Raw genomic sequence first — 14,954 nt, 5'->3', positions numbered from 1 at the left:
ATGTAGATGTTGACAAAGCCAGAATATGCTGACTCTACAAAATATTTTGTTCTGAGATTGACACAGAAATTAACCCTCTACTTGTAAATTAGTTCAGTCCCTTTATCATTAAATATTTTAAAATCCCCTTCAAATACTCTTTAGGTTTTCCTGAGCTGTTGTTTGGCCATGAATACTTGGGAAAATTACTAACAATTTCAGCAGTTTTATGCAAGTGAATTCACTCACTAACATTGCCTGGCATATATAATGGAAGAGCATTTAGGCGTATGTTTCTGTCAGGACAGGTATACCATCACTGTAATTTGGAATTGCTCCTCTGAAATTAATTGAACTATGTTGACATACAGCAGTTGAAGATATAAGCCTTCACCTTTCTTTTTATGGCATTCTCTGTGTACTAGCTCTCTACTAATTTTGTGGCTTTCATCTGAAATGCCTCCAATTTAACAACGTATTCAGTTTGCTACATATTTGCTCCTCAAGGTTATGTGAATACTGCTTTGTCTTTCCTGGTGAATGGGTTGCAGGCACACAAAACCCAAAATAATTTATGCTTTATTTAGTAGATTAATAGCAATGCAAATGTACTTCAGGTGTTTTGTGTGTTTTCACCCATAAATCACTTCTACAATTTCTAAACATGAAGCTCCCGCTCATTTAAAACCAAGCCTCTGGGTTTTTTCTGCATGACTATAACTATTCACTCGTGAGAGCTTTAAACCAATCTCCATGTGAATTTCTTTCACAAAGAAAGCAAAAGCTGCCTTTAACAGCACCCACTACCACTCTTCTGTGCTCAACTGTTCACTCTTGCCCCTGCACCTACCCCTTCCCTTGTGTCTACATACAGAGATTGGGAACCTTATCCTAGAAACTAGTCCATTTAGGAAAAAAAAAAAAAGTTCTCCCATCTGGTTCACGAGTAGCTGCAGGCAAGGAAAGGGAAGCTTAAGTTGGCATTGCTCCTGGAAAAAATTACTGTCATGCTATGCTCTCTACAGTGTTTCTGAAGAAAATTTAGAGTATAGACTTGAATATTTGAGATCTAATAATGAATGGGCTTTTTGCTTGTCCCAGCCACTCCCTCCTTGAAAACAGAGTTAGCATTCTGGACTGCACAATAGCTAAAATCTTAAACTTAACAGCTATGTCATTTGTGTCATAAAATATAATTTTCAAATTTTAATATCTTTTCATCAAATAACCCTCTTTGAATCAAAATATCTTCTTTTGAAGAATGAATATGCTTTTCTTTACATATTTTCCATAATAAGAAAGCTTTAAAAAAAACAGAAAAAGAAAAAAAAAACAGGGACTCATACTATTTTTGTTTTAAGTTTGTGGCATTTTTTGTTGTTTTCTGAAAAACTCAAAACCACTGGAAAAATTCTCATCTGCTCTAGATCTGAAAAGACTAAAGAATGCAATGCCTGATTGCTCCTATAATGGATATTCTTTTATTCTATGAAAGGGAAGTAAGCGAACTGCAAATAGGGTAGAGTCTGGTTGCTGAAATAATGAGGCTGTATATTCAGTTCCAGAGATGCGTTTTCTATGTGTCTGCAAGCAAGACACTCAAACCCAGAATTGCCAAGAAGGTCAGCAGCTACTACAAACAAGCACTTCAAAACCTGAGTCTGCACATGGCATCCCCATGTCCTAAGGACAGAAGAGATGGGTGGTCTGTGATGGGGATCACACTGAATCTAATGAAGCTAATGGGAAATACAGAAGAGACTAATGTGTTTCAAGCCTTTCCTACTACAGGGCAAGTTCTTTGTTTCTCTCCTAAGCTTTTTTTTAAAAAAAATTATTTAATATTTGCAAGGTTCTTTGAAATCTTTGCATGAAAGCACTAAGCAAAGAGTTAATTCATGTTTCTATAATTGACAGTTTTTACTTGTACTGTATGACATGAAAGGCATTGCAACTGTAATAGGATGGAGTTTAAAATGAAATAAAATTATTTTATTTTCCTTGGGAAATTTATAACTTGAGTGGAAAAAATATAAGTATTCTCATCTTTTTTCTTTTTTTTAAGGTTTCTTCTTTTCTAAAGGGTTTTCTCATCTCTACCCCTCAGAGACTATAGTAAAATTAAATAAAGTTATTATATTAGGCCTAGGTCTTAATTGTTTTTTCATCAATGGAAGTTTAGCAGACAGAAAGAGAAATCAACATCTTGTTGCTGTCATCTTGTTGCCAGCTGCATTGCAGCCATTTGGTGTTACACAGTCATGCTATACCAGTATCTCATTATCAGCTTTGTTGGACTTCTTATGCTATCTGAACTCTAGGAAATGAATATGATAAAAGGGTTTATAAAAATAAAAGAGATAATCGTACTTAAGAATACGGTGTTTATAAAAATTGGGAAAGTTTCTAAAGCTGTTCTCCTGTGAGTCCATTCTCTCAGACCTGAGAAAGCTGTAGGACAGCCAGAGCATCAGCCCACTGCACTGCACGGATTCGGGAAAGTATTGCACAAAGAGAGTGATACACACTACAGCTATAAAATTAGCTACCCATTACTCACGAAGCAAATGCAAAACCAGATAAATAACTGTACTACTAAGATACAAAAAAAACCCCAAACAAACTAAAACCCAACAACAAACCTGAAACGTGGCAGCAGGACACTATAGGTACAAAAGTTCACAGTATCACACAAGGTTCCCTAAGCACATCACCAGTTACTTTCCATGATTGCAACTAGGCAAAGATTAACAATCAAAGACACAGCATCCACAAATTTCAAGTGAGGCACAGATAAATTTGTTTGCATTTTAAAGATAATGGACAATGCAAGAATGAATAAAATATTTGTCCTTTATGACAGTGTGTACGTAGTCTGGAATCTTTCACTTGAGAGTAATACTGATACCCCTGTCTTAAGAGCTCACCATTTTTTGCCGCTTGCTTTGTATTCTGCCTATCTTGGTATAACAGTTCCACAGGTGATAATGAAACGGCACCATTTCTCTCAAGGACACTTAATTTGAATGTTGTCAATAATTGCACAAAATTAAGTTAAAGCACAAACCAATAACCTCTCCATTTGCAGTCCAAGCAATACTGTGAGAATGCAGAACACACAATAAAAGACACCCAAAGCTGCTGTAGGTGCTATGGTGCTGCCACAGTTTATTCCCTACTAATTTGGTTTTAATGAGGATATTATAGCTGCTATCAAAAAGTAGAGAGGGATATATTTTTTCCCCTTTTAGGGGCTGCAAAGCTTGGAACCACACACTTCTTAACTCAATAGCTTTGAAATTAATCCAGGATTATTCAACTGCATGAGGATTGTTAGAAGACTGGAAACAGCATCCTGCACTCTGTCTTTTTATTGTAACCTTCCTTATAGTATCATCTTGCAGTGAAACCTGAATATCCTAATGGGATTAAACATAAAAGAAAGTCAGGAAAAAAAATTGCTGGATTAGAATTTTAACTGAAGCCTTCTGTGAGAAAGACCACACCACTGTCAGTGACCTTTCTCTCCCCATGTGTGATCCCAGTTGTGCCTAGTCGAGTGTCCAAAGGAGACTCCATCAGTTCACGCTGTATTTATCCTTTTGCTCCTAAAACAGGTGTCTTGTTACTAAGAGAACAAGCATTCATGCCATTGATCAGGGTGTATTAACCCACCCTGCAAAAGTGCATAATGTTCTCTGGTATGAAAAGCAAAATTTAATGATACTATTTAAAACCTGAGTTTTGTATTGATAAAAAACATCACTTTAAGCAAACAGCAGTAATTTCTGTTCTAGCAAATAGGGAAAAGGTGAAAAAATGCAGGCTTTTGAGTGTTGAAGAATGCCATTTCTATCTCCAGCTCCAGCCTTCATTTGTTTTTAATTGCACTCTCTGATAAGTTTGCCTTTAACATATCTAAAAAACCGTTAGTTTAGAATCTCATACTCTGTTTTCACAGCCCTCATTAGATACCACAAGAATGCTTTTCATCTCATTTTTACTCTAAACTCCTGAAGTCCTCCCTAGCTCTGAACAATTATATTAATTAGAGAGCAGTTATTCACAGATGAGCAGAAAACCAAGCTCAATCAAAAGGAACTTCTAAAACACTTTTCATTTTTATCTTTCTAGATCTCTTTGCCTTCAGAGGGCTTCAAAGATTCATACTCAGTCTCAAAAATGTTATCATAAAACATTAACAACAGTGTAAATTCTAGTGTGGGAGGATGTGTATGAGGTTGAATTCCTGTTCTTACACCCAGATACATGCCCCAAATTGGGCAACAAGAGGAGATTTCCTCACATTTTTCCAGCCAGCGTGCTCTCCTAGTAATATAACTCAAGCTCAACCTACTGCTGCTCTCCTTTTCATACTAATTCACACCTAAGGTGTCAGGCAAGTTGCTGTACACCTACACTGAAATCTTAGGTATTATATGTTTTTACTCTTACTTGTTTTACTGTAACAACTACTAGATCTAGTGCTGAGCCAGTACAAAGAGCAAGAAGATGGTTCTTGACCTTTTGAGCTCATAAGATAAGTGTAAGAGAAGAGACAAAGAACAAGCAGAGGGCCAGACGGTGCCATAATCAGGTATTCAGATCAGCAGTCAGTAAGCTATGACTACTACATACATTTTCTCTGACAGTTCTGATTCACAGATTGAGATAATTATTGTCAACCTACAATTTGCTATCAACATTTATAATCTCTTTGGCTCCTGTTTTAAGCCCCAGTGTTTATTTCTCCACAAACATAAAAAAAAAATCTATCTTGATCTGTCCCATCTCATAAAATGCTTTGCCTTCTCCCACCCTGGTCTCCCAATCTCTTCTGCAGTATACAGAAAGAAACTGGAGAAGGGAAATAAGTTTTACAAAAAGGATATATTGATACATGAACATCTTCATAAAGAGAAATAAAGATAGGATTATACATTTGACATGAGCATGGACGACAGTTTCAGCACTATGGTTTTGAAAATCCTGCTTCCTGGTTACAGAATTAATTGTGATGAAATACATTCCTTCAGGATGCTCTAATATTTAGAATTAACCCACCAAACTTTTTAATCTGCCTAAAATCCTGTAGACAAAAGCACTGCCCTTGATTATGATTTACCATGTCATTTTCCTCTTTGAATTGACTGGCTTATCTTTGCCCACTGTACCAAGTACCAACATTTAGTCCTCAAACTTTGGAATTCAAACAGCTCTGCTCCAGCCTGTGTCCTAGGTTTTTTATCTTACAAAGAATATCTTTATCACCACAGTCTCACTAACTGAAAACTTCACTGTTCCTTTATTTCATTATCTTTATTCCAATTTTGTATCTAATTTAGCCTGAGCTTCCCTTCCCCAGACTCTTTCTAGCCCGATCAGACAGACTCTCACCCTTTTTTTCATTCAAGAGACCCACTGCTTCTTAAGGACTATTATTTGTTAGGAGTAATTTATTTGTATTCCCAAACTTACATGTGGACAAATATGATGTAAGCGATAATCATCCCTTCCTTTGGAATCATCCAAAGGATGTTTTTTTCCATTGTGTTTGTTGCTCTTCTCGAATAAACCCTTTTGATTCATGACTCGTCTAGCAGCATTTGTCTTGAACATTGATAAACACACCGTCATCATAAATATATTTCCTGGTAAAAGGATTTCATGTTTCCAATGTCATAGATATAAAAACTGCAGTCTGCCTGCTGCACAATACAGAGGGACTGTTTTCTCACAAGCAAAGAACAGCTCTCTGACGGGTAAGGTTTTGGCTGACAAAAGTAACGATTAATTAACCCAGAGCTGTCAAATATATGATAACTATAATAGGTACTTGCACTGTACTTACTTTTTATATCCAAAATGTTGTGTAAATTCTGTATTTCATACAATTATAGCATTTAGAACTCAGATTCTAATCTCACCAAAACTGGCTCTACACCAGCTTTGGCCCATGTACCCTAATTTATACCATAGGATGAACAGAAACCAGTTAAATTCACTATTACTTTGTGTAGCAAAAGAAAATAAAAACAATACCTGCACAAACCCACACATCATATAGTCATCAAACAAAGGCAGACTAGGTCGGTCCTCTCGATAAATGGTGATTTTGTAGCTGCTCACCACCTGAGGGCTGGGCTGCGAATCATCTGTTACAAGAACAACGATTTTGTTCAATCCAAGGCCAAGGGGGTAGTTAGCAACACTGCAAGGCAAAACAGGAAAGAAGTGGAATGAAGACTAAAGAAACAAATATTTACTCTATCTATGGCAGCTAAACTTGCTCCTTGAGGCTTCTATTTCTAACATTTACCTTCTCTTACAAAATACATATGATTTTAAATAAAAAGCAACGTAAAATAAGATTTGTAACAAATCACAGTTCTTTCAGGAAGACAAAATACTGACAGAGAAACTTAGTGAAAACAGCTTCAGTGGCAGTAGCACCTCAAATACTGTGTTCAGTTTTGGGCCCCTCACTACAGGAAAGACACTGAGGTGCTGGAGCGTGTCCAGAGAAGGGCAATGAAGCTGGAGAGGGGTTTGGAAAACAAGTCTTATGAGGAGCGGCTGTGGGAACTGGGGTTGTTTAGCCTGGAGAAAAGGAGGCTGAGGTGAAACCCTATCATTCTCTACAAGTACCTGAAAGGAGGTTGTAGCGAGGTGGGGGTCGGTCTCTTCTCTCAGGTAACAAGCGATAGGATGAGAGGAAAAGGCCTCAAGTTGCACCAGGGGAGGTTTAGATTGGATAGTAGGAAAAATTTCTTTACCGAAAGGGTTGTCAAGCGTTGGAACAGGCTGCCCAGGGAAACGATTGAGTCACCAGTCCTGTAGGTATTTAAAAGACGTGGTACCTGGGGACATGGTTTAGTGGTGGACTTGGCAGTGTTGGACTCTATGATCTTAAGAGTCTTTTCCAACCTAAATGATTCTATGATTCTATGACAATCTCATATAATTCTGATGAAAATGGATCATTCTGAATGAGTGAACTTGAATTTATTTCTTCTTTTGATCCCAGCTGCCCTACTCTGACCCACATAAGCAGACTGTTGGCTGACGGACCAAGCCCAGCAGGGCAGTAGCTTAGGCCACAGTGCACAATCAAAGCTTGGATATGAAAGCTCAAATTCTTTGCTGTCTGCTGTGTGCAGTGTAATAATGGTCTCTTCCAACCCAGCTTTGATGCTGTCAGTGACTGGAGAAGCTGGGGGAGATGCTAGCAACTGTGCGCTCTGTAAAACTAGGATTAATTATGGCTTGAGAACATACTACCATTGCCTTCAGGACTTCGACAAAAAATACAAATAGCTGAGTGCTGAACTCCCTCTGAACTTTCCTGTGACTAATCTACAGGCATTCTGTGCTTTTGGAAACACACAAAAAAATCTGTAATATTCTGGCATATTTCCAAAATTAAGGACACTTTTAGTTTTTACACTCTTTTTGTCACTCATACCTGGGACCTTTCTTCTCATCAAGGTGTACTTGGCATTGACAGTTAGAGGGTTCTGCTCCTATCTTCACTGTCACCATGTCAAATGGGACTTCTGCGTAGTATTCTTTGATCTTTGGGTTAAACTGAGGATTCAAGTCCAGCTGTGGACTGGTGAAGATCTGCCTGATATGAGATAGGGTATCTTTATCTGTTCCAAGAAGGCATCAAAGAAAAAACTGTGAAATGTATGAACATTTTTAAGTAACATGCAACTTCTGGCAGATTGATAACATGTACAGTGGCAAGATTTTTAATGCCTGGTCACTCTGAGACTGATAATCCTGCTGCAAGGTCTTAATGGAGTTTGTATTAGCACTTGAGAGAAATTTTTAGACCCTGGAGGGATTTTAATCATTCAGCGCCCAACGACTCTAGTCAAAGTCTCAAAACTCAAAGTCTGAGTAAGCCTTTGAAAATGCAAGGATTAGGTCTGAGAGATCCTGTCTCCAGTTGGTTAACTGAAACTTAAAGAAGAGTTAGGCCAAAATTCATAACCTACTTAGGTACCAGCCTGTGTACAGGGTTTATGTACATGTGTAATTGCCAAGAAAAATCAAAATAAGTAAGACACACTCTTACTGTTCATAAGATCAAGTCACATGTAGGTATGTAGACCCATAGGGTCATTTGCAGTACAGCTGGAAGAATGTTTTATTAAAATTCCTAAATCAACAAATTCCAGCTCCTTGCCTGTGTATGAAATCTCCACAATCAAATCCTATTTGCTCAAATGTATCCTTTATTTTGTAGTGTTTGCCAAATGACTCATGAGAATTATTTGCTGGCAACCCACTTTTGACAAATATTTTAATCCAACCTATTGGATTCAGATTTACAGTATAATTACACATTCAAAACTTGATTTCCACATATATTCTCTAGTATGTGCTTAAAACTGGGTACTTTAGAAAATACTCCAGCCAGGAAACTCTTTTACTCTAATACCTGAAAAATCTTGTGGCTTAAAAAATGGTTTATAAGGGTCATGAAGGATGCAAACCGTTCTATGTGGGCCTTTTCTATCTCATAATATATGCCTTGAGAAACAAAGCAGGGCAACTTCAGCACTCTTTTGCATGGATTTAAAATGTAAAGGAAGTTATTCCAGTGGAAGAACAGAAATTGGACTAGATTTGTAGGTAAGCAGAGGCTTATAAATAGACACACAGAAGGTATTTTAAAAAATCCTGCAGATGAGTATAAACAGTTCTCCAGATCCTGTATGCCGTACCTAGAAAGGTTATCTCACTAGTAGCTTAAAAATGAGGAGGAATTTTCAAAATCAAATATCAAGCAATCAGAATGGTGATGCCAGTCAGCCAGCCCAGGAGCCTTTCTGGCCTCTGACTGACACAGAGGAGTTCCTGGAGGCACCACGAGATCAGTAATAGAGGGGAAATGAGGCTCAATGAGTAGAAAACCCCTTCCACCACCGAGAAATTGTTTAACATTTATAAAGTAGCTTCTCAGATAATGTGTCAGCGAGGAAGGCAGCAGAAAGCAGTGCTCCCACCAAAGGCAAATATACTTTAAATCTTTACATATCTTTAAATATACTTTAAATATTCCTACAAGCAGATATTTTAGAAAAACTCTTAATCTCTTAAGCAGCTCTTTAAAACTCCACCACTGAGCTGAAGACTGGCCTTACACAAGAATGATTGAACTCCATACAAGTTTAAAGGTTATTATTCCACAAGAACAAATGTATGCTAAGGTTCTTGGAACTAAGGGGCAAAAGTCTATTGAAGTACGGCAAGGGATCAATGAGTACTGGAATACTAACATTAATATGCATGCATAGCAATGTTTAACTTTGTGCTTGAGGCTTATTGAACATAATAGCCTGATTATCGAGTGATTCATAAACATTTTTGCTACTTAAAAATCCTTTTTATTTTAACATAACAGCCCACAGGCACTCCATTCACTGAATGGTTATGTAGAAAACCCCAAGAAATTTGTTCAAGTAATCACTCTTCTTCCCCTTTAGCGGTCTAGAAAGACCCTGACTTACCATAACTGCATTGTCTTTCTTTAGTCTTACTGGAATAATGCAATGCTGAAAGATAAACAAAAACAATTAGTAATTTTCTGCTCTAAGACTGATTCAAAACCCTATGGAAGAAGGAACCCTCATTGTGTCAATTATAAAAAATACTGTGCACTTTTATTCTTTTCAGCATGAGATCTTTGCTTTAGGCTCATGAGCACTGCTCGTGGCTCAGCAGAACAACTTACACAGATAAGGAAGAAATTGGTCTTTTATATGTAGTAAGCCAAGACCTTCCAGCTGGAATGCAAAACAACGTAATCTAAATCATACATGGTATCAGAAGTAGTAGAAATAGGGAAAACATACCGTATATAAAAGACCTTACTCTGATCCCTTACCTTCATGATTCTTCCTGAAGTCAGACGGAACATTCTGCTTAGAATTCACATTTTCTTGGGAAGAATTCCTGTCAATTGAATAGCAGACATATTTCTACATGAATGGAAGGAACAGAAACCATGGGAAAATTTTCAAAAATTTCTATATGGCAATCCAGGGAACATGGTATTTTAATATTCTCCATGGAAAGATGAACGTTCTGGATTCATGTTCCCAGCATTAGCAATATTATCTGAATGAAAGTGAGAGAAAACACACATTCTATAATAAAAGTAGCATATAACATGAAAAAAAAAAACAACCCAGAAATAAATTTCGAAACATAGTTGAATTGCTGGGAAAAGGAAGCATGAATTCATATAATGGAACAGCTATCTGTTTTGATTTGTTTGTTAAGTAAAAAAAAAAAAAAAACCATGATCAACGTCCTCTGTGTGTGTGTGTGTATTATATATATATATAAATCCTCAGTGAAAAAAGACAATTGCAACAATTCATTAACATGTTAGTGGTGTCCATATTGCTAACTCCACAGACTTTTTTCTTTCATATAGCATTTTGGTAGCATAGTAGAAAAAAGGCAGTAGGTTTCTCTCCAATCCATGTACTGGACCTCTGGCTGATAAGACTTTTTTCAGAGGTCCATTACCATTTCGTGTTTTCCTCTCAGTGTTTTCCATAGAAATTCTCATAAAGCGGCTTCTTCCCAGATACTGCTGCCCATTCAGTTTGGATTTTGAAAGACACAAAGTCACTTTCTGTGCCAAGGAAGGGAGGTGGCAATATTGTTCTGTGCAATCAGCTATCACTAATGTTTCAACAGGAGCCGCTGAAAGCAATATTGAGGTCAATCATGGTAAAAGGTAAACTGTCCAATAATAAAACAGAGATTTCTGCATTATCTCAATGAGATAAGGAAAGAAGCAGCTGGCAGATCCGTGTGTCTCTGTGTGTGCATGAAAATGTAGTTCTGAGCTTGCAGTGTCTAGACACCACCCTAATTTCATGCACATTCATGACCTCCTTCAAAGGAGGCACTTAGCAAACTTTTAGACAGTTTGTTTTCCAAGTTATAAGTAATTTTGCACCTCTCTTTCTGCTTGCCAAGGAGGTCATGGCTAACACCTGTCAAATACATTTTTTTCTCTCCTCTGCTCCTTTTTGATTGCCCAGTCCCAAACCCTACCGTAAGGTGAAAATAAGATTTATTAACTCTATAACATGTCAGACTTTGGCTTAGCCAAAGGAAAGCTCCGAAATATGGCAGCCACCACCACTGCAAGGCCCCAGCTTCCAAATGAGTGGTGTGATCTGTACGTGTCAACTCTGTAAAGGGATTGTAATTATCATCAGAAAACATTAAGAGACATATAATAACTCTATGCAATTACAGGGGGGTATCAAAATGTAATATTTAGAAATGTTAGTACAGAAAGATACTCAAATTACAGTATTTACAGAAAGACACTCAGATTACAGTGTGGCCAGCACTTTTCCAAAGATATAATTTTATTTCATAAAAGCATTTGCAATTTCATTGACCTGCTTAGGCTTTTGTCTTATGCAAATACAGAAGGGTTAGCTTTTCTCATTAATCTGATTCTCCCATGCTACCCTGCTGTCTGGACACAGCCAAACATACTTGTCACTGTACTTCACAGCCCCTGTTCTAAAAGACAGTAATGATGCCACTCTTAGTCATATCAATTGAAACTGCATAAAGTTGAAAAACAGTGCACAAACAATCAAATAACACAGAAAATGGATTTCAGTGCACATGGTAGGTAGTACCACTCCTTAACTTTGTCATATATTATACCAATACATCTGAGGTGGTCATTCTCACCTAGGCTGTAACCATTTCATTATAGTTTGAGATGAGTTTCTAGAGTTCTTCTTGCTTCTCCTGTGGAAGGAATTCGGAGAGTTCACTAATACCATTTAAGGTTTCAATATTAGTCATGTAGATGAAATGGGTTAAGACCAGGAGACTTCTTTAAATCCTGTCTCCATCGTATGGATTCATGCTCAGTGAACAGAATAACTGTACAAGACCTAAGTCAGAAGTCACTATTTTTCCCATAAAGTATGTTGTCTGGTTGGACTGCATACCTGAGTTATTTGGGGAGTAAGCTCTACTAAGCTCTTTCTTCCCTGCAATTAAGTATAATTACATGCATATCTGACACATGCATCACCATCATTGATTCCGCAATGTCAAAACATATGGTATTTTATATAGTGAATGAACAGAATGGCTTTATTAGCTTAGCCATTGCAGAAAAACACAGTGCAAAGAAGCAGACTGGCCTATGCCCTGGAGAAAGGTCATGGTACTTCTACATATTTATACACATACAATAAGAAAAAAAAAAAAGAGGCCAAGGGGCTTGCTTCAAGTGAGTGAGTGGCACAGCTTAGATTAGAACAGAAAGCTGCTAAAGGTTGGTATGCTTTGATATGCAAACCTAAATATTTTGGCAAAAGGGCAAGGGCTTACACATGAATGCAAGCAGCTGCATCTTTGAGTTACTTTTCATGGAGTGGCCGGCAGTAACAACAATAACACTTACTGCATTCATGGAACTGCTTTTTTTCAAAACACTAATAAACAGTTACCTAGCACGGTGGTAAAGTTTAAGCTCCACTTTATAGCTAGGCAAACAAAGATACAGATGACTATTGACTTGCTGAAAGCCACGCCCATGCAATGAGGAACAAAATTAATGCCTTATATAGTCATTATGGCATTCTCCCAGCAAAATGCACAAAAGAATGTCATTCACGCATTTAACTTGAAACTCAGCGGCATGGAGCACCCACATTGTCTGATGCACCTCTGTTCACAAGCCTTTGTTTGCAAAATCATATATGCCTGTAGTCAGTAAAGAAGTGTGGCATACATGTGTATGAAACGTCATTAGCCAAGAGATAATGAGTACAGAAAACACATTTTTACAAATTTTATAATAAAAATATAGCATACCACAACTTTTCTTCTTCCCTCTCCCCCTTTCTTTCTTCCTTTCTCCTTCCCTCCTTATGAAAGTTAAAATTCCTTGCCAGAAGCTCAGTGTATCTAACCTCGTCATTACAATATTTTTCCAGCTTTTCAAAAAGAGTTAAAATGAGGTTCTCAGAGTATTATGCTCTTTGACCTGTATCTTGCTGGACAGAAAATTTAGAGCCACTCAAAATTATTAGTTCCTTTTGGAAAAATCTTCCCCTGAAACTTTATATTTTCTTTACAGTTTTGCTTTTAATTGGTGAATAAATTAAAAGACAGTCTTAATCCTGGTAAGCACTCCTAATTTTGAGTTTCCAGTTGTTCAGAAGCAACCTAATTTACTTCACATTTATTATAAAAAAAATTACTGTAACTCCAATTAATTTTTTTAAGCCAGAGCCCTCTGCCTTAGAAAGAGAAGCAAAGAGACAAAACTGTCCTATGTAGAAACCTAGCTACATCTCTAATGGCAAAATGGCTGACTGTGCTCCGTGATGGGATTACAGACCTTCATCTCAAATGTTATAAACCTACCTACATCTATTGAAGGATTAAATTTTATGATGCTCACTGAAGCTACTGCAATCAATACAATTTGAGAAACTATCCTCAACATATCATGTAATAGTTATCTTACCATTCTGAAAGGTTAGGATGTGCCTCTTTATTCATGAACTGGAATTGTTCAAGTAAACTGGAAAGCAACCAATGCACAGTCAGGACTGAACCAAGCCGCCTCATTGGGTCTACCACATGGTAAAGGTCACGCAGTAAAGTTTGAATCTTGGGTGCAGGAGAAGGGAAAAGCTGAGAAGAGAGACATTGATTAGAGACTACAGATTATAATATTTGTAAAATGCAAAGAAGTGTGAAATGATCACAAGACAGTGTATATACCATACAGATGGATATATATTAATGCTCTTTCCCGCATGTGTAGAAAATGATTGTCTCGCCCAGCCTTGCAAATCAGGATTACTAGTATTTACATGGAAGGCTAATGCCTTTGCCTCTGATTTGACTTCCTGTCCCGGTTTGAAGTAAAACTGAACCAATTTTCTGTTCTGTAAATTTACATCCTAGCTAGGCCTCCTCTAACTCTCTGAAATTAACGGCATATTGTGGAGAAAACTGCTCGTTCTCAGAATGATAAGACCAATGTTTGTGCTCCATGCCAAGGAATGGTATGCAGAGAGGCCTTTGCTTATACTTATTGCTATAACAACCAAGGTCAGCCCATTTCATTAATTGATCCTTAGAGGGTCGGAAACGGAAAAAACGTAGAAGGGTCACATCAGTGAGGAGGAGTGGACAGGACAGGTGACCCAAACCTGACCAACTGGGGTATTCCATCTCATCTGCCCCATGCTCAGTATAAAACCTGAGGGATCAAAGGGTCAAGCCCCTTCCTGCGATGGCCGACGTCCAGAGAGGACTCTGTCTGTTCATCTGCCTTTGGTCCCGATCCATGTGTTCCTGACTCCAGAGCCGGAATCCAGTTCCCATCCATCACTGAGTCCAGTCTGGGACTTCCCCAGTGCCTGCCGGTGACGTGACTGTCATCCTGGGAGCTTGATACGGTTTTGTATATATTGTATCTATTTCATTATTTTCTTCTTTATTTTTATTTTAATATTAATTCTTCATTAAAGTAGTTTAGTTCATTCTAAACTTCTGAATCTCCTTATCTCTTTCTCCTCCTCTCTCCTCTTTTAGGGGGAAGGAAGAAGTGGGGGGGAAGGGCCATCTGTCGGTCTGGTTTTGGTAACTTAGGCCGAAACCACGACACTTCCAGATCTATTCAACTCAATCCCTCTTCAGAAAGTCTCACCAGTCTCCAACCCTGATACTCACCAGGAGGTCTAGAAGAAATCCTGATATCATACAGACTTTCTGAACAACAGATCCACTTGCAAATCTTTTTTTTTTTTTCCCCAGTACTCATAATTTCCCTCAGTAACTGCCATGCCTATTCACAGACACTGACTTATTCTTGAATCTATGTTCTTCTCAAAAAATGAACGCACTTGAAGTGTGGAGAAGACATATTACTTTTTTTCACCTGCTTT

General features: G+C 37.7%; 1 protein-coding gene across 1 annotated transcript in view; it reads right to left on the bottom strand.

Moving 5' to 3' along the window:
- Positions 1 to 14,954, bottom strand: part of CPED1 (cadherin like and PC-esterase domain containing 1) — a 145,275-nt gene that overhangs the window by 63,344 nt on the left and 66,977 nt on the right. The window contains exons 12-16 of the mRNA XM_074168371.1: positions 13,523 to 13,692; positions 9,878 to 9,945; positions 9,501 to 9,545; positions 7,445 to 7,631; positions 6,022 to 6,190 (exon numbers count right to left, since the gene is read on the bottom strand). Of these exons, the coding sequence (XP_074024472.1) occupies positions 6,022 to 6,190; positions 7,445 to 7,631; positions 9,501 to 9,545; positions 9,878 to 9,945; positions 13,523 to 13,692 (639 nt within the window). The remainder of the gene's footprint in view (positions 1 to 6,021; positions 6,191 to 7,444; positions 7,632 to 9,500; positions 9,546 to 9,877; positions 9,946 to 13,522; positions 13,693 to 14,954) is intronic.

This window comes from Numenius arquata, chromosome 2, assembly GCF_964106895.1.
Source record: "Numenius arquata chromosome 2, bNumArq3.hap1.1, whole genome shotgun sequence".
In the NCBI taxonomy this organism is placed as follows: Eukaryota; Metazoa; Chordata; class Aves; order Charadriiformes; family Scolopacidae; genus Numenius; species Numenius arquata.
This window is presented reverse-complemented; position numbering and strand designations above follow the sequence as displayed.